General features: G+C 53.6%; 7 protein-coding genes across 7 annotated transcripts; 4 read left to right on the plus strand and 3 right to left on the minus strand.

Moving 5' to 3' along the window:
- Positions 1–1,905: 1,905 nt before the first annotated feature.
- On the minus strand, positions 1,906–3,119 carry J4E90_005480 (uncharacterized protein; the record flags this gene model as incomplete). The annotated part of the gene is made up of 2 exons (XM_051435033.1): positions 1,906–3,041; positions 3,095–3,119. 2 exons carry the CDS (start codon positions 3,117–3,119, stop codon positions 1,906–1,908), a joined length of 1,161 nt encoding a protein of 386 aa, XP_051291057.1.
- A 314-nt stretch (positions 3,120–3,433) lies between these two features.
- Positions 3,434–5,953, plus strand: DBP7 (ATP-dependent RNA helicase dbp7; the record flags this gene model as incomplete). The annotated part of the gene is made up of 1 exon (XM_051435034.1): positions 3,434–5,953. One exon carries the CDS (start codon positions 3,434–3,436, stop codon positions 5,951–5,953), a length of 2,520 nt encoding a protein of 839 aa, XP_051291058.1.
- Positions 5,954–10,654: 4,701 nt separating this feature from the next.
- Positions 10,655–12,159, plus strand: J4E90_005482 (uncharacterized protein; the record flags this gene model as incomplete). Its single annotated transcript, XM_051435035.1, has 2 exons — positions 10,655–10,753; positions 10,801–12,159. The coding sequence occupies 2 exons, from the start codon at positions 10,655–10,657 to the stop codon at positions 12,157–12,159; spliced, it is 1,458 nt and encodes a 485-aa protein (XP_051291059.1).
- Positions 12,160–12,327: 168 nt separating this feature from the next.
- Positions 12,328–13,182, minus strand: J4E90_005483 (uncharacterized protein; the record flags this gene model as incomplete). The annotated part of the gene is made up of 1 exon (XM_051435036.1): positions 12,328–13,182. One exon carries the CDS (start codon positions 13,180–13,182, stop codon positions 12,328–12,330), a length of 855 nt encoding a protein of 284 aa, XP_051291060.1.
- Positions 13,183–13,683: 501 nt separating this feature from the next.
- Positions 13,684–15,608, plus strand: J4E90_005484 (uncharacterized protein; the record flags this gene model as incomplete). Its single annotated transcript, XM_051435037.1, has 5 exons — positions 13,684–13,733; positions 13,777–14,068; positions 14,114–15,038; positions 15,087–15,351; positions 15,449–15,608. The coding sequence occupies 5 exons, from the start codon at positions 13,684–13,686 to the stop codon at positions 15,606–15,608; spliced, it is 1,692 nt and encodes a 563-aa protein (XP_051291061.1).
- A 637-nt stretch (positions 15,609–16,245) lies between these two features.
- Positions 16,246–19,405, plus strand: J4E90_005485 (uncharacterized protein; the record flags this gene model as incomplete). The annotated part of the gene is made up of 3 exons (XM_051435038.1): positions 16,246–16,862; positions 16,920–17,530; positions 18,789–19,405. The coding sequence occupies 3 exons, from the start codon at positions 16,246–16,248 to the stop codon at positions 19,403–19,405; spliced, it is 1,845 nt and encodes a 614-aa protein (XP_051291062.1).
- Positions 19,406–19,594: 189 nt separating this feature from the next.
- On the minus strand, positions 19,595–22,465 carry NIT4 (Nitrogen assimilation transcription factor nit-4; the record flags this gene model as incomplete). Its single annotated transcript, XM_051435039.1, has 3 exons — positions 19,595–20,735; positions 20,786–22,185; positions 22,313–22,465. The coding sequence occupies 3 exons, from the start codon at positions 22,463–22,465 to the stop codon at positions 19,595–19,597; spliced, it is 2,694 nt and encodes an 897-aa protein (XP_051291063.1).
- Between the last annotated feature and the right edge of the window lie 313 nt (positions 22,466–22,778).

Below are 22,778 nucleotides of genomic sequence, written 5' to 3' on the forward strand. Positions count from 1 at the left end.
GGCGCAAGATGAGCTCCTTCAGGAAGCGACATGATTCCATCGAGATTGATCCGTGGATCGTGAGCACGAGGATGACACTGCCTTCAACCATCGACGGGATACAGCATCCACTCGTATTGGCGTATTTTCGAGCCACCTCTTTTCCCCTTTCAATATGAAACCTTCCTACTCTTACGGGCCAATTGATTCATGTTCCAAGGTTTCCGTCATACTTCACATCTCGTACATCATTCTCAACGAATCATGCCAGCCCACCCACCAGCCGCATCATCATCTCCACAATCCGCACATGTCGAACGCCATCCTCAACATCGAAGACCTATCCCCACTCGCATGAGGGTCACCAGAGCATCTCTTACACATATATCACTCCTCTGACAATCTCCGTCGCATCACTCAAATCTCCCAACACCCATGAGGGACGCCACAACACCATTTTCCACCAATCGGTAAGCCACACGGCAACCACATCAAGCCACATGTCACCAAAATTAGCAAACGTTGCTCCCACTACCTTCTGGAAAGAGCTTGGAAGCATGCAGGAACGATCCTTGATGAGCGGTGCAGGCGCTTAGGGAGATGTTGGTGGTGGTGGAGCAGGCTTGTATGTGGATTTGCGGACCGTGGCGATCTACAGCTTTGACGATGCTGCGCGTACGACATGTACGATGAGATTGTGTTGGTGGTAGACGGTCGGACGGACGGGTAGAGGCGAAAGGAGGGATTGCGATGGCTTGCAGACTGCAGTCGCGGAGATGGACCGGTTCTTGGTAAAGTGAGTATTTGCAGCAGATGACTGGCTGGAAGCTTAAACAGACGTTTGGAAGAACAGGTTTTTCTCTTCAGCAACGCGATATGACGATTGTCGGAAGCAGCTGAGATGCAGAGCGCCCACCTTCTTCGCGACCGGGCCTGTAGGCTTCATCCTTGGCTGTCTACATACAATTCAGCTTGAACAGATAACTAGGTCATACGGAATCTGGGTTATTTGCTTGACATGAATGTTCTGCTTCCCATTTTCGCAAACTGCATAGATTTCTGCGGTCACATAGCGGCTACACTCTCTTGTCTTCCTCAGCCTAGTACCTTGGTCGAAACTGATGTCGTGATCCCATACATCTAGTAGTTAATGCTTGTAAGCTTAGCAGCAATGCATAGGAGACGAGAACGAAGCTGAGTATATGAAATTCTGGTGAATTCCCATTGGTCCACCCATTTTGCATCATGGTTACGGTATTCTACGCGACAATGCCATAGGACTTACCATGTTGTACCAAGTAGCAAGATCTGCGCGTGTTATCTCAACAGCTTGCAGTTTCAATGTTTGGCGAACCTTGCATGGCTATCGATACAGAGGTAGTCACGTAGAGATTGTTTGATCCCCTTGATGTTTTAGAGTCATAGAAGCCATGTGTCCCGATCGCACCTCAAATGAATCATCTACAGGTCCTCTCACCCTCCTCCATCAAGTATAATTCAAGTAGTGAGACGTAAGCCAAGACTGGCGACGCTAGCGATAGAGTTAGTTAGACGTGAGGGTCAAGCAACATATGCAGAATACTGAATGAGTTTATCTTAAGACATGACCTGTTGTCGGTTTTGAGTGCATGGGGTCTTTTTCACAAAGATTCAGCGTGTACCAAAGGTGCGCAGTCAGGGTGTTCAGTAGTATTTGGCTTGTAGCAACACGGACAGAAACAGGAAAATCGAGGTTTAAAGACTGTGAATAGACATGCCATTACACGCGGTACGGTAAAATGATATCAGTTCAAGCGTCTATCAGACGTAGTCTAGCATTCAGTCGACTTCTAGTAGTGCAGTGAGTTTCCAGTCATGGCAGATACTCATGCCCTGGATTAGATATAGCCCTTTGTAACAACGACTGGATACGTTGATAAGACACACTTATCTCGTTGGTTCCAGAACAATGTTGTCGATCAAGCGCACAGGTACCTGTCGACCTTCAGAGTCCAACTGGCCTAAATCCTCGCCCTTTTGCGGTTCTTCAACTGGCAGCATCTTGACTGCGCCACTGAGTATGGCGCCTTTCGAATCATCGATTTGGTCAATCTCTTCCATGGTATCAGGATCTGCAAGGCTAATATAGTCGACCTCAAACTTGGCACGTTTGCTAGGCTCCATCTGCTCTTGCTCGATCAACGTCATATTACCGTGGTCGAAAGCAGGCCAGAGGACGTCGTTCCGTAACCTCATGCCATTGTTGTATTGTATTTCTGCTTTGCGAAGCGCTTGGTTGAGGACGATGCCAATGCTGCGACGGCGTGCGCCGAGATAGACATTGCGAGAAGAGAGTGCAAGTCCGTCTGACTCTCTTGAAGTGGGAATGATACGCAAGCTGGTATCCAGATGGAAGTCCTGAATCAGGCGCTTGATGACGCGAGTTTGCTGGACATCTTTCTGCCCAAAGTAGACGCGATCTGGCGCGCAGATGTTGAAGAGCTTCATGCAGACCGTCGCTACGCCGCGGAAGAAGACGGGTCTTGACGCACCTTCGAGAAGCTGGCCAAGCGGACGCATCTCGACGAAGCTCCCCACACCTGGTATACTGCTATCCGGCGGCAGTGTGGGGTACATGGTCTTTGTGGTTGGTGCGAACACAGCCGTCACGCGGCCTTGGTTTGCGCTCGCCAGCTCCTGGTTCAGCTCTTCCAAGACTCGCATATCTGCCTCCCATGTCTTCGGGTACGAGGCAAGATCCTCATTCAGTCCAAACTGTGTAGGGTTCACGTAGATGGTAACGAAGACGTCGGTGTTCTCGGCGGCTGCATGTCGCATGAGCGAGACATGACCCTCGTGCAGGGCGCCCATTGTCGGAACCAGGCCAACTGTGCGATTGTTGGAGCGGAGCGTTCGGCGATAGTCACGTAGGGGCGCGACATCGCGGAAGATGTGGGTTGCGGGTGTGGAGGGCGAGGTATTGCGCAGTGATGAACTGGTGGCCAGGCATCGGATGCCATTGCCGATAGGACCGTGCAGTGGACGCGCAAAGCTCCTGACCAGGCGTCTTCGTACTATAGGCACTGCACGCGTTTAGTCATTGTAGTCAATGGCGTGTGTTGAGGAGCATACTCACCAGCTGCGAAACGAAGTGATGCCATTGCGGAGAGTTGCGGAAGTGTCGCGGACAAAGCTCTGCCTTAGCTATCGCGTCGCGCAAAAATGGGGAAGAAGCGAGGATGTCTCTCTCGCAACTCGAAAGCGGACAAATCGCGAAGAGTCAGCGAGGAGGCAGCCATGGTGATCAAGTTGAGAAAGGTCAAGACGACTCGTTTCTGCGCTGAAGGTCCCATCATGGAGGGAGTGCCCGTCTGAGCCTAGTGCCCCACTAAAAAGATCCCAGGCTCGAGATTTCCATCTCGTTCGCACCAGCACCCCGCCAGATCTGCCACCACACGCGACGATATACGACACCATGGCTGACGATGGCATGCTCCTCAACTTCTCCATACCGGACAGCGGCATATTATCGAAACCCTCGTTCAAAGGCGGCAACTGGAAGGAGCGCCTCACTGCGAAGAAGGCGGCGCAGAACTGGCACACCAAGGCTACAGCACGACTGAACGGCGAGAAGGTACCGAAACAGGTGGTCGACAATGCGACAAATGTAAACCGCATAGAACTAGGCCCGCGGAAGGCACGTGTGGAGAAGAGCCCAGAATTCCCCGATTCCGGCGACAGACCAGTAAAGCGAGCGCGCGTGAGCGGAGACTTCAGGCCAAGGACGACGGAGAAGACAGACGATGTCAACTTCAGACCCCAATCGAACCCGAATCCGAACCCCGCGAAAAGACCAAGCGAGCAGAACAATGCGCCAAAGGGTGGAAAGCAGGTCATTTCCTCGCTGTTCACCTACAATCCCACATCCAAGACGAAGCCCGAAGCGAACGAACGCCGCGAAGACGATGCGCCCATAGAACCTTCGAACGCACCACTCAGCAGCGAGCTGGACACCTTTACATCCCTTGGTATGTCCACGACCATCGCGGCGCATTTGTTGAAGAAGATGGAGTTGAAGGCACCGACCGCGATTCAGAAGGCTGCGGTCACACAACTCATCAAAGACGATTCCGACGCCTTTATACAGGCCGAGACCGGTTCGGGAAAAACCCTGGCATATCTGCTACCTATCGTACAGCGACTCATGGAGCTCTCTGCGAACATGAGGAAGCGCAAAGTCGACGAAAGCGTGCAGAGAAACTCGGGTCTTTTTGCCATCATTCTGGCACCGACACGCGAGTTGAGCAAGCAAATCGAGCATGTGCTAGAGAAGCTTCTAGGCTGCGCGCATTGGCTTGTTGCTACAACAGTTATTGGTGGTGAGAAGAAGAAGTCTGAGAAGGCACGGTTACGCAAGGGCATCAACATACTCGTCGCGACACCTGGTCGATTGGTCGATCATCTGGAAAACACAGAAGCTTTGGATGTCAGCAATGTCAGGTGGCTCGTTCTGGATGAAGGTGATCGGCTCATGGAGCTTGGTTTTGAGCAGGAGATCCAAAAGATCGTAGGAGCATTGAATCTGCGAATGCGCGCGAGGAAAGACGAGAAGTCAAGAATACCAGGCCTGCCAGAAAAGCGCACAACGGTACTCTGTTCCGCAACCATGAAAATGGACGTGGAGAGGCTTGGGCAGATAAGTCTGAAAGACGCAGTGCACATTCGAGCCGATCCTTCAGAAAAGGGACCAGAAACAAGCGAACCAGGAGGTGGCCATTCATTCTCTGCTCCAGCGCAATTGAAGCAGTCTTACGCCGTGGTGGCACCGAAGCTCAGATTGGTATCATTGATAGCCTATCTGAAACGAGCTTTCGCGCGGAAGGGATCTGTCATGAAGGCTATCGTCTTCATCTCGTGTGCCGACTCTGTCGACTTTCACTTTGACATGCTCACCAGCGAAATCGAAGGGATCACCGAGACAAAGAAGAAGGAAGAGGTACAAGAAGAGGAGGAGGGCGACAAGGCTGAGGAAGCCGCCGACGACGCAGAAAAGAAATCAAAGAAGACCAAAGCGATAACACAGGCAGACCCCACCAAGCTCACAGTGACAGGTGCGGAGTCACCCGTACTTTCTGCAAAGACGCACACAGTCACAGCATACCGTCTCCACGGTTCATTACAACAAGCCGTGAGAACTTCGACACTCGCTCAATTCACAAAGAACAAAAATCCTTCGGTTCTCATCGCTACAGATGTCGCATCCCGTGGACTTGATCTTCCAAACGTCGACCTGGTTATCGAATTTGATCCTGCCTTCGCCCGAGAAGACCATTTGCATCGAATCGGTCGTACCGCACGTGCAGGTCGCGACGGACGAGCATGCATCTTCCTAATGCCGGGAACTGAAGAAGGCTACGTCGAAATCCTAAAATCAGACAGAAAAGACCTAGAAGCTGGAGTACATGTTGTGCGTCAAGATGCCGATGACATCCTCAACCGAGGATTGGTCACCAGCGGAGTAATGGAAAAGAACGCGTACATGGACAAAGCAACCGACCTCCAGCTCGCCATTGAGCGCTGGGCTCTAGCATCCCCTGCTCGTCTGGAGGCTGCTCGACGAGCCTTCCAAAGCCACATTCGCGCCTACGCCACCCACGTTGCAGATGAACGCCAATACTTTGATATCAAATCGATGCACTTGGGTCACTTGGCTAAGGCGTTTGCTCTTCGTGAACGACCATCTGGAATGAAGATTCCGGGACAACGAACAGGTGCTGGACGAAACGACAAGACACCTGCTAGGGTGCGCGGTGGGCCGAAGGTGGACCTCGCCAGTCGCAAGGCCGATACGGGCACGTCGAAGAGGGCAGTTGTGGATCTGGATCTTCCCGAGGGCGCGGATACGGATGAGGCGGCGAAGATGAGGAAGGCGGTTCGTGCGAAGGAGAAGTTTATGCGTCATGCGGGTATGGCGAGCGAGTTCAACTTGGGTTGAGCATACTTATATCGTAATGAAGTGCCAGCCTTGCGGTACATCCCTCTACGAAAGCATTCCATCATTTCTGAAATGTCCTGTTGAATTCCTTAAATGAGGTCGAGGTCGCAAGCAAGTCTGCCTGTAAAGTATCTGGGTGCGCTTTTGCACAAAGAGGCTAGACTGCGTCGTGTTGAGATTGTGCCATGTACAGGTCTCGATATCTGCTGGATAATGTTACAGCCTCTACGTGGGAACGCAGGTACCTGCCTGGGTGCCCATGGGGAGCACCTCTGAGACTAGGCCTGATTAGTACTACCGAGGCTCATCGAGCGCCGTCATGTGACATCATCAGCCAGCCCCAGCCCACCTGCCCAGGTGGGCAGGCCAATGCGCCCAATCCACCGCACCCGACGCGCCGCCATCGTCGAAGCATAGATTACCAAGCGAGACAACAGAATCGTGGTCGCTGCGAAGTGATATGTTCCGGATTCCAACCGGGAAGTAGGATAAACAATGCTGAGCGAGCTGGGCTGTGTTCCGTTCCAACTCCAATCAAGTTATCCCTTGCAAGCCACATGCTAGGCCTCCAGCCGTGTGCATCACTAGATGACCATACGTGACATGGCCGCTGGTAATGTGCTGCGCCGCGCAAACTCGGGACCGTATTTCTTCCATTTGTTAAGAGAATGAGTTTCGGAATCAGCATTGGAGATGTGCTCAAGCTGTGTGAGCTAGCTGGTAGAGTCTACAAGAACTGTCTGCTTTCCCCGCCACCCCGTACCTAGGTAGTTCTCATCGTGCTGACTTCAACATAGGTCGCGACTGCTCCGGCGAATACAAAGATCTTACATCGCAAGCACGAACGTTAACGAACCTACTCGAGGACATTCAAGACAAGTATGACAAGATACCCGAGAGCAAGCGGCAGCAGCTCATCGACGCGTACGAACCGTGTATCGAAGTGCTCGAAGAGCTCGATAAGCTGGTGCTGCACTACAATGGGCTCGACACGAAAACCAAACGCGCTTGGGACCGGCTCAAGTACGACCCTGAGAAGTCACGAAACATACGAGAGCGCCTCATCGCGAGCGTATCGATGCTCAATTCCTTCTATACATCCCTGATACACGATAGCCAGGTTCTTATCCTAGAGGCTTTGGAAAGGTTGGAGAAGGACTACAAAGGCGGTCATCGCGAAGAAAGCATTGCTTCCATCGGGAGACTCACGTCTGGAGGCACAGCCGACGATGACGATGATGACGAGGAGGCATGGAGCCAGATTCTCCGCGATCTCGAAGATGTGGGAGTATCACAACAGCAGGCTCTAAGCTACCGGGATGTCATCGTAGACTGGCTTGTCACAGCTGTCAACGAAGGGAGGCTTTTGGAGGAGCGGCCAGAGCATGATGGTCTAGCAACTATCTCTTCGGATCTCGGGACCACTCTTCCTGAATTTGACTTCGATCAACGACCGCATAGTGTTGATGTGCCAGCGATCGTCTCACCTGCGTACCGGGGCTCACACAGTCTTCCCACAGCGCTGCCTCTGGCGTCTAGCCCGCCAATAACGCAAAGGCAGCAGATCTATCTAACCCCTTCAGCAACTTCTCGGGCACATTCGACCACCTCCTTGCAACCGTCCCAACCTGCTGAGTTGGAGGCATCATCGCTCTACGCGGTGCCACACCCAGCGTCACAGCCTACTACTCCCATGGGCTCCAACAGCCATGCGATCAGACGCGTTCCAGTTCAACCCCCAAGAGCTACGGTTCCTGTCACGCCCACGTACAGTATCCCAATCGTAGCGCCTACTTCCCCAACTGGTTCCTCTTTACCAGAGCCTTCTTTTGCAGCTAACATGGGAATGTCCGGTACACCTCGGACGTATGATGAGAAAGAAACATTAGTTACGGTGGACCTCGAGTGGAACGCACAACAAATAGTTGCCGCGTGGACTCGGGGTGACTTTGTCACTGCAGAGAAGCTTCTTGAAGACCAGCTGGCAGCTGTCGAACGGGGACAAACATCTAGGTCTGGGACTCAGCCCGACCGACGTATTCTTAGGCATCTACTTGGAGTTTGTGCCTCCTACACTGGGAAATACGCCAGAGCAAAGTATTTGTTCGAAAGCGTGTTCAACGGGATTTACCTGAACCGTCAAAACCTGGACGATGGTGATATAGCTGCAGCACGGTGGCTAGGGGACGTCTGTCTGCATATTCAACAGCATACGAACGCCGCCCTTGCGTATTGCGTTGCATATGAAGGATCCATTGGTCGCCTGGGAGTGGCACGCGACCGCACCTCAAGGATAGCCGCCGAAATAAGGCTCGTCGATCACTGGCTGTGGGTGTTCAAGAGGATCGAGGCTACCCTTGAGCTAAACATGGATCCAACCAACATCTTTACATCTACAAATGTCGTTGAGAAGAGCAACCTGATGATGGCAGTCAGAAACAATGTTTACGATATGCCCGGGATTGATGGTCGCGGTTCATTGCCACCGGCTGCCGGGATGCGTCCATCTCTTAACTTGAGCCCTCGACCACAATGTACTACAACGATCTCAGAAGGCTTCCTTCTAGGACCTCTGATATCTACAAGCACATGGCCACTGCCTTGGGATAACCTCTTTTGTCCTGTGGATGCGGTCCAGCTGGACCGCTGCATGGGCGTGATACCTATTGCAAATTTCATTGGCCAACCTCTGTCTGAGCGCCAGCTACCATCGAACTCACTAGGCGACTCGAAGAAGCTGCATTTTCTTACTAAGAGAGGCAGTCGATGGCTGATAGATGCCGTGAAACAAGGGCTCCGCGAGATGGGAATCGATTATGGCGAGCATAAGTATGAGCCTTCGATTGTGTGCCGCATCAATCAACAGCGTGACGGTGTGGTTTTCTCTGAAGGGATCGAGATCGGCTTCAGCAAGCTCCCATTCCGTGATGTCTATGGAATCAAGATTTCGCATGTGAAGTGGGCGACGCGACGATTCCTGACATATGGCTCTCACGACACGGCCGATTTTAGGAACATCGTGAAGGCTTTTCTGGAGAGGGCGGAGGCGGAGGCAGACCTTCCGAAGTCGACGCACGATGTGCAACATGGAAGTATGGGCGTACACCCGTCAGCGTCCCATGCATCGCCAGGCCTTAAGAGACCGTCTTACGCTTGAGTTGTGGCGAATGTTCTGCTTTCAGCACACATTATCGGAACAACTCTGAGAGTGTTACCAGTCAAGAGCGCGCTCTGAACTCTGCTAATCAATCCTGCGGCGTCACCAATAGTCCCAGGTTCCCCACATGAGCTTTGTGTCGGCCTCTAACATTCAGCGCGCTTCATGGGAAACGGCATCATCTGGCGCTGATACTACATTGCCGTTGGATATGGTCCACGCGTTCTGAGGAACAGGTAGGGGTCCGTAGGCATCTGAGGTCGTGACACGCCGGGGCTACCCAGACATCTTTGATGTGTTGTTTTCTTTTGCTTTCTCTCGGACATCAGCAGCGGCTCTAGAACTCAGCCCCTGCATGATATTGCGAGGTTCGGGAACCGATGACAGCCATCCCAAAGGGAATCTCAGTGTAGTACACCGCGTAAACTTTGGGGGCTAGCCGCCTCACAAAAGAATCGACATTATCATCGCAACCGTACTCGCTCATCTCGGGCAACCACGACTTGAGACATCCATCCCGTCATTTGCGCCCAACGACCAAATTGTGTTTTGCGGTGGTGTCAACACATTCAAGGGCCAAACCTCGCCGCAGTCTGGCGTCCTACATAGGCCCCAGGAGGCGGCGTGACTCTTGGCACTAGGGGCCGAGATTTGCACTGTGGGTGACTTTGCGAAATGACTGTCAGCCTGACCCGCCGAAGTTCCAACAGCCTCCTGAACCAAACTTCTACAGCTTTCCATGTTCGACGATCCGTAGCGCGCAGGCAAGGAGTGGATGTGTACTGTCCTGCTATCGGTGGACTGTATCATCAACCCCGCTGCTGACGTTCTACGGCGCCTTTATCTGCACATGGCCGATAACGAGATCGACCCGCAAGGCGCAAACTCGTTTAATTAAGGCTCCGTACCTGAATTAGTGTTGTCTGAGAAAAGCGCCATCCACTTGGGTAGCGGGTGAGCTTACCAGAACCCCGACTAGGGTCTCGCTAAATTAGTCGGTTTGTGTTTCATGTTTCAGCGGCACAACCTCAACGCTGCCTTGATTGGCCTGTGGTGCCTGATGCTGACAGCATCTTCGGAACCCAGCGTTACTGCTAGGAAACAGAACAGCGGGCTCGAACGCCCGTACGATCGATGCAGGGAACGAAACCCGTAACGGCGGCAAAGCGGATGCAGACCCCAGGGATATCGATGTTTGCAGGAGTCAGGTGTAATGAGGATTCGGGGGATGTGCACCACTGGTCTAGGCTAAGCTCGTGAATCAAAAGCGTCGAGCCGCCGCCCTCGAATAGGCTTTCTTCCTTCATCTTCGACCACACACGAGGATCTCTTCTTCAAAACCCAACTTTCTGTCTCTCCTTCCAGGGCGCTCGGCTGCCTATTCCATTCCTTCATTGTCGCTAGTCGGCATATTCATTCATTCACCTGTACATTGTGTCCCAGTGACCAAACAACGTCGTCCTTGTGTTATTCTATCACAATTATCTTCCCAGATAAACAATTACTCTACTTCGTATACGATCATCAACCGAGTTACTTTCACGATGAAGACCCAATCTATGCTCCTCGCGGCCCTGGCGTCAGCCCCCGCTGCCCTTGCCCACACTGTCTTCACAGACTTCATGATCGATGGCATGCCTCAGGTTTGTTTTCCCAATCTTTCCAGATGCAGTCTACTAACAGAAAGTAGGGTGATGGTGTCGCCATCCGCATGAACCCCAACGCTGCCAAGGCTAGCAGCCCCGTTCCCAGCCTCGACAGTGACGACATGGCCTGCAATGTCGGTGGTACGAAGGGTGTTTCTCGTGTCCAGCCCGCCAAGGATGGTTCCCTTATCACGTTCGAGATCCGCTCATGGCCCAACGACCCCACCAAGGAGCGTCTTGACCGCGGTCACGTAGGTCCCTGTGCCGTGTACCTGAAGAAGGTCTCCGATGCCAGCACTGACACGGCTGCTGGTGACGGTTGGTTCAAGATCTTTGACCACGGCTACGACTCATCCACCGACCGCTGGTGCACCGATGAGATCATTGATAACAATGGTCTCTTGTCCGTGAACCTCCCCAAGGGCCTTGAGGGCGGTGACTACCTTGCTCGCCCCGAGATCCTTGCTCTCCACGCCGCGAAGGACGGAGACCCACAATTCTACACTGGCTGCGCCCAGATCTTCGTTGAGAGCAGCGGAAACCTGGTTCCCGAGAGCACTGTTTCCATCCCTGGCTACGTCAAGTACAACGAGCCATCCACCGACTTCGACATCTACAACAAGGATGCCAAGGACTACGTTATCCCCGGCCCCAAGGTCGCCAAGCTCACAGCCGGCGGTATGAAGAAGGCTTCGACCGTGCAAACTGCGGGCCTGAAGCCCGAAGGCTGCATCATGGAGAACGCCAACTGGTGCGGCAAGGAGGTCTCTTCATACAGCACCGAGAAGGGCTGCTGGGCTTCCGCTACCGAGTGTTGGGACCAGGCCGATGTCTGCTACGACGAGGCCCCCGCAACCGGTAACGCAGGCTGCAAGCTCTGGCAGGAGAAGTGCAAGGACATCAACGCACAGTGCACGGCCATGAACTTCAACGGTCCTCCCAACAAGGGCAAGATCCTTACTCCCGAGAAGAAGAGCATCGATGTTGGCAAGATCATGGCTGTTAATGGTGGTGGTATCGTGGATGCGCCTGCACCCAAGACCAGCTCCACCAAGCAGTACGAGGCACCTGCGAAGGCTTCCCCCAAGCCTGCAGCTGACAAGGCCACCCCTGCTGCGCCCAAGCCTACGGTCGATGAGTCGTACGAGAGCCCTCCCATTGTTGAGCAGCCCGTTGCTGCTGCTCCCAAGCCTACGCAGCAGCCTACGACGCTTTCCAAGGCACCCGTCTCCACCATCACTGTTGCCCCTTCGTCTGCGAACGCGCCTGCGCCTACCCAGCCGTCGTGCCCTGAGGGATACAAGTGTGTGTATGTCACGGACGTCGAGGTTGTCACCGAGACTGTCTACGTGACTGCTACATACGATGGGTACAAGAGGAGGCACATCATGTACCGCGCTTAGATGTACGGTACTGAGACGTGTTATGTGGAGTTAGAGGGAAAAGGACAAAACGATTACTTTCTGCGACGACGATCGCGAGCTGATAAGCTCTGTTTGGGATGAGGTTTGCTTTTTTAGCTACGAATGATAAATGTTCACTTGTCGCAAACCTGAGATCTGAATGCGTGCCTATTTCTCTCCTTCGATTGTCCGCATCTTGACGCTTCCGTCCTCCATGCCGAAGTATACAGCGACAGGCTTTTGACCACCTCGTACGGTCTTGGTCAATTGGTCCTGCTCGCGAAGTTCCTGTGCATCAATTCCGTTCAGGCCGGAGAAGATGCCGACTTCCAATACACCAGTCAAGCCCTTGATAGCCTTGCTTATCGTGTTGACCTCCCATGTACCATCTGTTCCATCGCCCTTGCCCTTGCCAGCTGCAACGTCCGCCGAAGTGAGCAAAGCAGGGAACGGCGCGTCAATAATGTAAAAGTCCTGGTCTGTCTTCAGGGGCCCCGACTTCTCCAGTAGCGTAGTCCTTAGCTTAGGGCCCGTTGAACCAAGCATCTTAAGCGCAGCAGCGACCTTGAGCTGAGACAGCGGCGCAACCTCAATTGGTATCGTCGGCCAGTTGGTCAGCAGGCGCTCTTGTCTCTTTCGGTAGTCTGCGACACAGACGAACTTCTTCGCGCGCTCGGCGACTAGCTTCTCCTGGAACAGACACGCACCTCCTCCTTTTATGCAGTTGAGCTCTGCGTCGACCTCGTCAGCTCCATCGAAAGCGACATCGAGCATTACGCGATCCGGAAGACTGTCGAAAGAGATGGCGGTCAGGCCGGCGTTGACTACGAGTTGGCGCGATTGGAAACCTGTGGGCACGAAGAGGATGTTCGGGTTCGTGGAGCGCTCTTTAATGGCCTCGACGACATAGACGATGGTTGTTCCCGAACCAATTCCAACGTGGGTGGCTGCTGGGTCGAAGTGGTCTGCTACTGCTTGGTGCGCTGCAGCGCGCTTTGCGGCTTCAACCGTTGTGTCCGTCATATTGTTTGCGTGTCCGAGGACTCCCGTGGAATGGAAAGTCCGGTATGAAGGATGGGGATGGTGAATTGGTACTGCAGAAGGAGATTTGCCGGTGGTCCAGGTGCTGGCTCGGTGTACAAGAGATCTAGAATTTGACAGTGGTCGGAGGGGCAGTCGAGACTTGAGATGACTGATGCTGCGCACTTGCTGATTTATATTGGCGGGCCAGACGTGGTTCGGCTTCAGCGGCATGAACTAGAATATGAATCTTTCTAGTAACGCTAGAGTCGATTGGAGAGACGGCAGTGAGGCGCGATAAGATGGCGGGATGAATGATTTTCCCGTGACGAGAGGATTGAGCTGGTGCCAAAATGACGATTTGAGCCCCACCAGGACCCCGCGACAGGGATGTGCCCTTAGCGCGCGGGCTGGCAGCGCGTTTGGTGCCTGGCAGCTTGAGCTTCCCAAGCTGTCGTACCAACATCGAACGCCCTCACCGTCAACTCTCCCAAAATCGCCATAATGGAGGATCTCCCACCCCCAGTGCAGGGCCCGACCGCGAAGGAGAAGAAGTATGTTTACTGCAAACACTTCTATCAATACTAACAAGAGCAGGTACGACCGTCAACTACGCCTCTGGGGAGCCACCGGCCAAATCGCACTCGAGAACTCACATATCCTCCTCATAAACTCTGGGCCGGGAGTCGTTGGTGTAGAGACGCTCAAAAACCTCGTTCTGCCCTGCATCGGTAACTTCACCATCCAAGATTCGGCCATCGTCAGCGAAGCAGATCTAGGTGTCAACTTCTTCCTGGAGGACCAGCATTTAGGAGGCTATCGGGCTGAACATACGTGCAATCTGCTCAAAGAGCTGAACCCAGATGTGGACGGCCATTTCATCACAGAGGTTGGTCAAACGACGTCTTGTCGCGTGCTCCGCTAATCGGATCAGCCTCTAGAGTCATGGCTGGCGCAACCTGACGCTCTGCGACCATATACCCTCATCATCGCGACCGCGCCTATCCGTCCCGAAATCCTCGCCAAGCTCTCCGATCACGCAAGCGCTGCGCTCATTCCGCTATTCTACGTCCATTCAGTCGGCTTCTACGCACACTTCTCCGTACACCTACCTCCAGCGTTCCCCATCGTGGACACACATCCTAGCCCAGAGACCACGTCAGATCTCCGGCTGTTACAGCCATGGCCAGAGCTTGTCCAATACGCGGAGGAGAAGACGGCCGATCTGGACAACATGAAGGCAGAAGATCACGGTCATGTCCCATGGATAGCACTGCTGCTGCACTTCCTCGAGCGTTGGAAGAAAGACCACGGTGGAGAGGTACCACAGACGTACAAGGAGAAGACAGAGTTCAGGACATCAGTAGCGCAGGCTGCGCGCACAAACAACCCAGAAGGTGGCGAAGAGAACTTTGACGAAGCAGTGGCGGCAGTTCTCAAGTCATTGAACCCACCACAAGCTAGCAGTTCCGTCAAAGAGATCTTCACGGCGCCGGAATGTCTTCTGGTCCGCGAGGACTCACCAAGCTTCTGGGTCATCGCCAATGCTATCGGCCTGTTCTACACCAAGTACAACGTTCTCCCGGTACCCGGCTCTGTGCCCGATATGAAGGCGCGATCAGCAGACTATATCCAGCTGCAGAACGTATACAAGTCGAAAGCACGAAAGGACCTGGCGGAGGTGGTGGATAGCGTGCGGTTCCTGGAGCGGAATGCTGGCCGTAGCACGCCGATTGACGAGAAGGACATCGAGACTTTCTGCAAGAATGCTGCACATATGAAACTAGTGCGCGGACGGCCGTTCCACGTTGTGCAAGCAGGCGAGAAGATCAAGTGGGGAGACCGTGCGAAGTCGATCGGTAAGGAAACCCATCTCAACATTTACTACCTCAACTAACGTCCTGTAGCTCAGCTCCTCACATTCCCCGACTCGCAGATCCCGCTGTACATTGCATTCCTAGCATGGGACGAGTTCCTTGCAACACACGATCAAGATGGTCTGGGCGGAGCACCCCGCGTTGCTGGAGAGAGCGATGTTGAAACCGACTCAGAGAAGCTCACTGGGATCGCCTTCAAGATTGCGAACGATCTTGTCAAAGAGGCAAACGCTGACATCGAGGAGGACGAGTACGCGACAATCAAATCACAAATTGGAGAATACACCCGCGAGCTGTAAGTACACACCGGCCCTACATGGAATGAGACAGCTTTCCTACGAAAGCCTCATCGTGGCATTTCAGCAGTAAACAGTCGACTGACCAGACTACAGTACACGAGCTGGTGGCGCTGAACTCCACAACATTGGTGCCCTGACTGGTGGTATTGTTTCGCAGGAGATAATCAAGGCTATCACCGAACAATACGTTCCAGTTGATAATACCTGTGTATTCGATGGAATCAAGAGCAAAAGCACCGTTTTCAAGGTCTAAGAGATGTAATTATGGACTTGAGGTTGGTCAGGAATATCTTCTGGATGATAAGAGTCCAATTTCGCCTATCAGACAGGACGGCTGGGCATAGCATTGCAGATGAGGCGAGTTACAGCATGAGATGAGATGAGTTCGCATAGCGTGGCGTTCATACCTCGCCTTTACCACGTAAAGCTGGCCAATGTAGAATATAAGACTCCTCATACCAAACGGGGCGCAGCAAACAGGTCAAATGTCAACAAAGATTGATGACGGCTTTGTCCATGTAGGAGTGCGCAGAGTGAAAGTGAAGGTACACCTAGCGCATCTGACGCTCTGTCGGAATTTGGAGCAAGCGCGAACAAGGCTGCATGGTCCACTCTGTACCTTTTTGCTCATCTAAGTCCTTCAACTGAGACCTGCACAGTATTTCGCAGATATGGCCAGAATACGCAAAGTAACTTCCAAGCAACCTAGTTTGGGGACCTCTGCCATATCCCAATCGCGGCCCATTCCGGGCGATGACAAAGCAGCAAGATCTCCAGCGCGGTCACGTGGTCGACGTGACGCGATCGAAGCCGACGCGCCGGACCCCAGCCAAACAAATCCAACTGTCAACCCTCTGTCATCCCAAATTCTCCCTGTCTGCGAACGACCCATGGACTCTTCCTTCGACCTCCCCGACTCCACCGATTGGATAAAGACGTCCCTACCCGCGTTCGAACCGCTCGAAGTTGCCTTGCGCTGCGAAGTCTGCAAGGAGTTCTACAACAACCCTGTCATCACGCCGTGTAGCCATACCTTCTGTTCGATATGCATACGAAGATGCATCACCGCGGACGGCAAGTGTCCGAGCTGCAAGACTGGGTGCTCGAGCGACAAACTGGCGCCCAACATTGCGATCAGAGAAGTCGTGATGCGCTTTCAAGAGGCGAGACCCAAGGCCATGGAGTTGGCGCGCGCAGACAAGGAAGAGGAGACCACGAAGGCTAGCAAGAAGAAGCGGAAGCTGGAAGACACAGATATGGAAGACGAGGACAACGTCAGGCATACACGATCGCGGCAGACGCGAACTAGGAGCCAGCGCAACGGAGGCAGAGCTGGGTCGCCAATGGTCGTCGCGGATAGCGAAGACGACGGTGACGACGATTTCATGCCAGATGGCATGGTCAAGTGTCCGATGTGCAGCAAGCCAATGAAGGAAGAGCTGGTCTACAACCATCTGGACATATGCACTGGGCCAGAAAACTCGCAAGGGCGTAGCACCCGGTCAAGGTACGCAGATATATGACAGCACATCTACGTCAGCTGGCTAACGACACCCACTTGTAGGACTAAGACTGCGTTCCCACCCGCTTTCCAAATACGAAAGAAAGACCCCTCGCCTCCACCGACGAGATTATCCCAGCTCAACTATGCTATGCTCACGGAGACTAAGTTGCGGAAGAAACTGCAAGAAATCGGCATACCTACCTGGGGTTCAAAAGACCTGATGAGGCGGCGGCATGTCGAATGGCTCAATATCTACAATTCGAATTGCGACGCCGACGAAAGTGTGCGGAAGAGCAAGAGGCAGTTACTGAGAGAGCTAGACGAATGGGAACAGACACTAGGTGGAAGAGCGGGCACCAAAGAGAACAAAATCATGAAGAAAGAGTTTGACGGTGACGGGTATGCGAAGACACACAAGACCGAATTCGACGACTTGATAGCACGAGCGCGGCAGAAGCGTGCCACACCCAAGACGGACAGCGAAGGACCAACAGAGCGGAACACGCCCTCGGAGGAGCAACATACAGAATCACAGAATCGCCAATCATTGTCAGTCAACGGTACCGAAACTTCCTTCCACGGCCCATCGTCGACGCAAACACCCTCAGATATACATCCACATCCCTCGAATAATCCCAATCCTCACGGAATGAACGGCACAGCGCTCGCAAGTATAGACGCAAAAGCTGCGGAGGCCAATAACATACCCGTCAAAGTTACTGCATCAACGCTCGAGCATCCAGTGGAAAGTGTAACACGGCGTGGGTCAGCGGCCATGGAGGGGATACAAAACTCTTTAGGAAGTCCCAGTCGCAAGATGTCCCTGCTTACACTTCCTGAAGAGCCGGTCAGAGACGCGGAGGGAGGCACGGCTGTGTAATAATAGGTAGTTGCGATGTTTGGCAACGAAGCTTTGGCAAGTCCAGCGGTTGAAAAGGCTCTCTTCACTTCGAACCCAGTCATCACTTTCACACGTCCAATTCACTCGCACGCCATGCTTCCCCTTAGCATCTTAGTATACGTTACCGTGGCGCTCGCTATCTCTCTATCTATACGTCACATGTTACAACCCACCGATCGTTAAAGATAGCGATACCTCCAGCGGTGAATCATCGTGATCGAACGGTGTCATTCAGAAACGACTCGTATTCCAACTCATTAATTACAATGCAAACATCCAGCACAGTTTCTCCTCTGGTTGGACCACGCCCTGCTCCACAAAACCGCACAAATACCAATCCAATGGGACCACGAGAAAGACGAGCCGAGTACATGGCGGCGCGCAGAGCAACCCCAAACCCGGGCCAGCACGCCTACAATGACCCCGGATATGTCAGTCCAACTCCCCCTCGCGGCTCCAGACGCACCAGCCTCCCGTCATCCACACCAGGACGAGGATCCACATCACCGGGAGCCCCATATGCCCGATACAGGGGAGAAGACAACCTGCCCAACGATGTCTTACCATGGGTTCTCGATCCACCTAGAGGAAGGAGAACGCCTACACTGAGAAGAGCGCCGAATATACAATGGGATCGTTCGGGAGGACTCCGCACAGTGCCGAGTTTCACTTCAACGGGAGGGTCTGCCACGGAAGATGATGTCGGTGTTGATGGTCGGGATGGAGATGGACAGCCAGAAAGCAGCCGAGCGGCAGCGTCTCGCCCACGCTCTCACAATATTTATCCCCGACAACCCCAGAGAGGGCTAAACGGTAAGACTACTCACATGCCATACGACTACATCCTACTGATCAGTGGTACAAATAGTTCCTCCACTGCATGAAGACGACTCGACTCGCCCACGCTCTTCAAATCCAACCCTTGTTCGCCAACTCGAAAGAGGCGAGCTACATGAACAGCTACTAGATTGTAAGACTACCACCATCACCCTATATTTATGATCTTGACTAATCAGCAATACCTATAGTCCCTCAGCCTCCTCAAAACAACACTCAACTCCGCTCGCGATCCCCACCCAACCCCCCGCCCCGCGTCTCACTCGACTCAGAAACCATAAACCCACTCCAAGATTTTCGACCCCATGCCTTGAGTCCCGTAGAAGAAGAGGTTCGCAGGAAGCCAGTTCTTGCCGGAAACGTCCCAGACCTAGTCAAGTCGCGCCGATACCGAAATCGCCGACATGCCACAGATTCACCACCGACACCCTCGGAACCAGGTTCCCCACGACCTCGGCCCCGTGGCAGACACTATCTACCCGATGAGTACGACGGCGATAACGCCTCACTGCGCGAAGCAGAAGCCTTGAGTGTCCAGCATGTGACCCATACAGAAGTGCAACGGAGCGAGAGGACCATCGGTCCGCCCCCAAGTCGTGACAACAGACCAGAGGCTGGGCTTACCGAGGGAGATCCCATGCTGGACAGGCTTTGGCGAGAATGGGAAGAGGATTATGACGAGCTTGCTCGACGGGTACGCAAGAGGAACAAGGAGAAACATTCGTTCAAAGGGAAGGCGAAGAGGTGTTGGCGCAAGGTCAAGAAGTTCCTTGGGAAGCGCATAAGGGATGAAGAGATGTGGGTGTAGGGCATGTGGTACAAATGTGTCTATTAGTTCATTTCTAGTTGCCGACGCCGTTGTAGCGCCTGGAATATCAATACTGATCGATCGTGCTACTCTATCCTATATCTGACAAAAAGTGATTCATCTGCACACTGCATTCGCTAAAAGACATAGTAATACCATCTCGGCAGAAGAGCCATGTTCCTCATTGGCTTACTGATACCAACTCTGCTCATCATAAGTAAAGCCTTGCATGCCCATACCATTAAATCCAGCTACACCGAACCCATTCAAACTTGGGGCCGGAGCAGCACTCGTGTTCCCGTTCGTATATCCATTGACCCCATTGCCACCCACAGGCCCCCCACTCATCTCACTGCTCATAACAGGCGCATTGGTGTTACCCTGGAACGCGCCCGCTGGGCTTGTAGTGTTTGCAAACCAGTTCGCAATGTCGTCGATTCCTTGAGGATTCCAGTTCTCGAAGTCGGTCGCGAGCTGTGTCTGATCGCGATAGATCCAGTCTTGGCCTTCTCGTAGCAATTGGTCGACGCCACCGAAGAGCTGGCTTGGAGAGCTGCCAGCGGTGGTCTGACCGTCAACGGAACGCCGACCTTGTGTGGACGCCGGTGTTGGTGCGTTGAGAGAGTTTGATGAATTTTGTGGTGTGCTGACCTGGTGCTGATTGCGCATGTAAGCCAGGGCGTTTGCGTCGGAAGGAGGTATGGTGTGGGTGCTGGAGGGGCGCGTGGAAGGATCATTGCTTACGGAACTGGAAGTGTTGGCTGTGGCTTGGGCAAAGAACTGGGGTGTTGCCATGTTGGCCATGTTCATGCTGTATGGCTGGAGGCTGGGTGATGTCTGGCTCGCAGGCGACGGATGCTGATCTCTCATCTGTACGGATCCACGGCGAATTGCTTTCGGCGTGCTGATCTCGTTCCAGGGGCCATACTTAGTATCTGTGCGGGACAGCACTGTGGCAGCTTCTTCTGGCAGATCGACTTTCCAGCGTTTGGCCAGGACACTGAGGATGCCGAGCGTCCGGCGAGCACAGAGCCAGCCTTCTGCTATCTCCTCGAGATGCTTGACACCATGTATTATATCGCGCTTCGCATTCTTCTCTGGTAGATTGAGAAGATGTATGGTGCATGCCGAGTGCGTGATGTAGACACAGATGTTGCATATCTGGCGCAAGCCATGCGATCGCTTGTATAGTCGGAGCAACTTCGAGATCATGGCAGCAGCTTGTGTGCATAACTTCCTCGGCGATACACTTGCGGGCAGTGGCGAGTTGTTCGGGTTGTACTTGAGGAACGGCCGGAAAAGATGAATATACAGTAACTGAAAGAACATGCTGTAATTGGATTAGTACGAGTACTGTTCTGAGGCGAAGGGTGTACTTACTGCATGACCAGCATGTGCGGCAATCCGCCCTCCTTCGGCTCCAGCTCCTTTGGTAAGTCCCTTCTCCAAGTCTCCAAACGCATGTGTATCTCGCTCAGCTTCTTCAGCTCCGCCTGTCTGCCCTTGACCTTGTCCATATCAATCGGGTTGTAGAAGGAGTTCATGAGGTCGCTGGAGATCTCACACAGCTTCGATATCTGGAGAGCGACTGCACGCGTCCGACTTGGCTGGGAGTGCGCTTGACTGAGACCGGAGTCTGTGACTGCGCTCCACGTTTCGGCATCTTCGCTGGGAAAGACTTCGAACTTCGGCACTGTAAGGATCGTGTTGGGTAGTTGCGGCAATCGTCCCATGTAATTACTCCAGCATTTGTCGAACAAGAAGCAGCCCCAGAATGTGATCCGCCGCGCGTCCTCTTCGTTGTCATCGATGGTGTCTTTGCTGTGCATACCGAGGTTCAGGCCGAGATCGCAGGCCATGCGAAACGACATGCCACTGTAGACCCAACCCTTTGCTTCCCGCCCGCAACCAGCTTCCCGTACGGACATCAATGCTAAAGCTTGCACGGTCGTCAAAGCTGGCATCTCGTGCAAATCGTCCTCCATGATCAACCGCTTAGCTTCTTTGAAGAAATGGTCGCCTGCCGTGGCAGAGTCGTCGCGGACAGCCCGGGCTGCAGGCCACGATGTGAAGTGACACCCCAGTGCTAGCATAGCATTGACTAGTAGCGGCGAACAGTATTGTGATTTCCTCCCGGATCCCAGCTGCGGTTTGCCTTGTTGAAATTCTTGCAGGAAGAGATTTTTCGACAGCGTAGTGAAGAAGCTGTAGTGCCAGCAAAAGTACATGCTGATAAGATGCTGCACAAGCTCCGGGTCCGAGGTGACAGTCGTCCACGAGCAGAACGGGTCCTGCGCCTCCTGGTACTGGTCTTCAGAGTACGTGTCCGGCGATTCCGCAGGGTCGTTGCCTTGGCCCAGGTATATGAGATGCGATGTGCCGCCAATGTATCTGGTCGACCCGTCTTCAAGGCGCAGCTCGCCCATCTTCCCGCTCAGCTGACTCTCGAATGTGCCCTTGGCCGGCGCCATGGTAGGCGTTGTGATCGGACTGATGGGCTCATCCTCGTCGTCTTCGCCATTCTCCTTCGCTATGATAGCCTCTGCGACCGAGTCCAAGCTCTCGCATGTCCGTATCTGGTGTACGAGGTCGGCGACTTCCTCTTCCGGATAGTTCAGGATAGCTTGAATAAGCGTCTGGAGGGTGGAATTGCGCGTCTTGAGGTTGTCGATGTCCTTCTTGTAGACGCCTTTGCGGCGGTGGTCCGAATTCGGGTCGTAGATGCACGGCGTGTTGTAGACGGCGGCACATGCAGAGCAGGCGGGAGTGGTACCGTCGCACTATGCGGCAGATTAGCGACTGCTCTCGTACAGGGCGCGTGGTTCCGAGGGGGTTGGTGATCATCCGGAGAATGTGTGTATACGCCGGAGAAAGGGCATCAGGGCCAGTTCCCGTTACCTAACATACCTTGGACTTGCGCTTCCTGCATGGCACGCAGGCGGACGAGATGCAGCGGCGCTTCTTAGAGTCCTCGCTTCCGGCATCCCTCTTGCTCCGGCGTCCCTTCTTGTTGGGCGTGTCAGAGGCCGGTTGCGCGTCCGCAGTGGTGTTGTTCTCCATTACAGGTCTTGTCGGTTTACCGGAGAAGCAAATTGTGGGGGAATGGCGGGGCGCGCTTTGACGGGCCTCTTCTCACGCGACATTAATCAGCTTGCAGTGGATATGGCAGGCTGTCGAGGTCCGGGGCTCTATCTCGCAGGCTCAACATGGCTGGCCAAGGACAGGGAAGCGGGCGCAATCACGTCGGAATCGGCGTCGCATTGGGCTGGTGATGAGTGCCTACGCGACCGAGCTGCGTCGCTGAGGTACCTCGCTATCAGCAGCCCGCTGATTGGCTGGCTCTTCGGCCCTTATCTGGAGACTCTTCTTAGCC

This window comes from Alternaria incomplexa (assembly GCF_024043165.1).
Source record: "Alternaria incomplexa strain BMP 0042 chromosome Unknown scaffold_7, whole genome shotgun sequence".
NCBI classification, from domain to species: Eukaryota; Fungi; Ascomycota; class Dothideomycetes; order Pleosporales; family Pleosporaceae; genus Alternaria; species Alternaria incomplexa.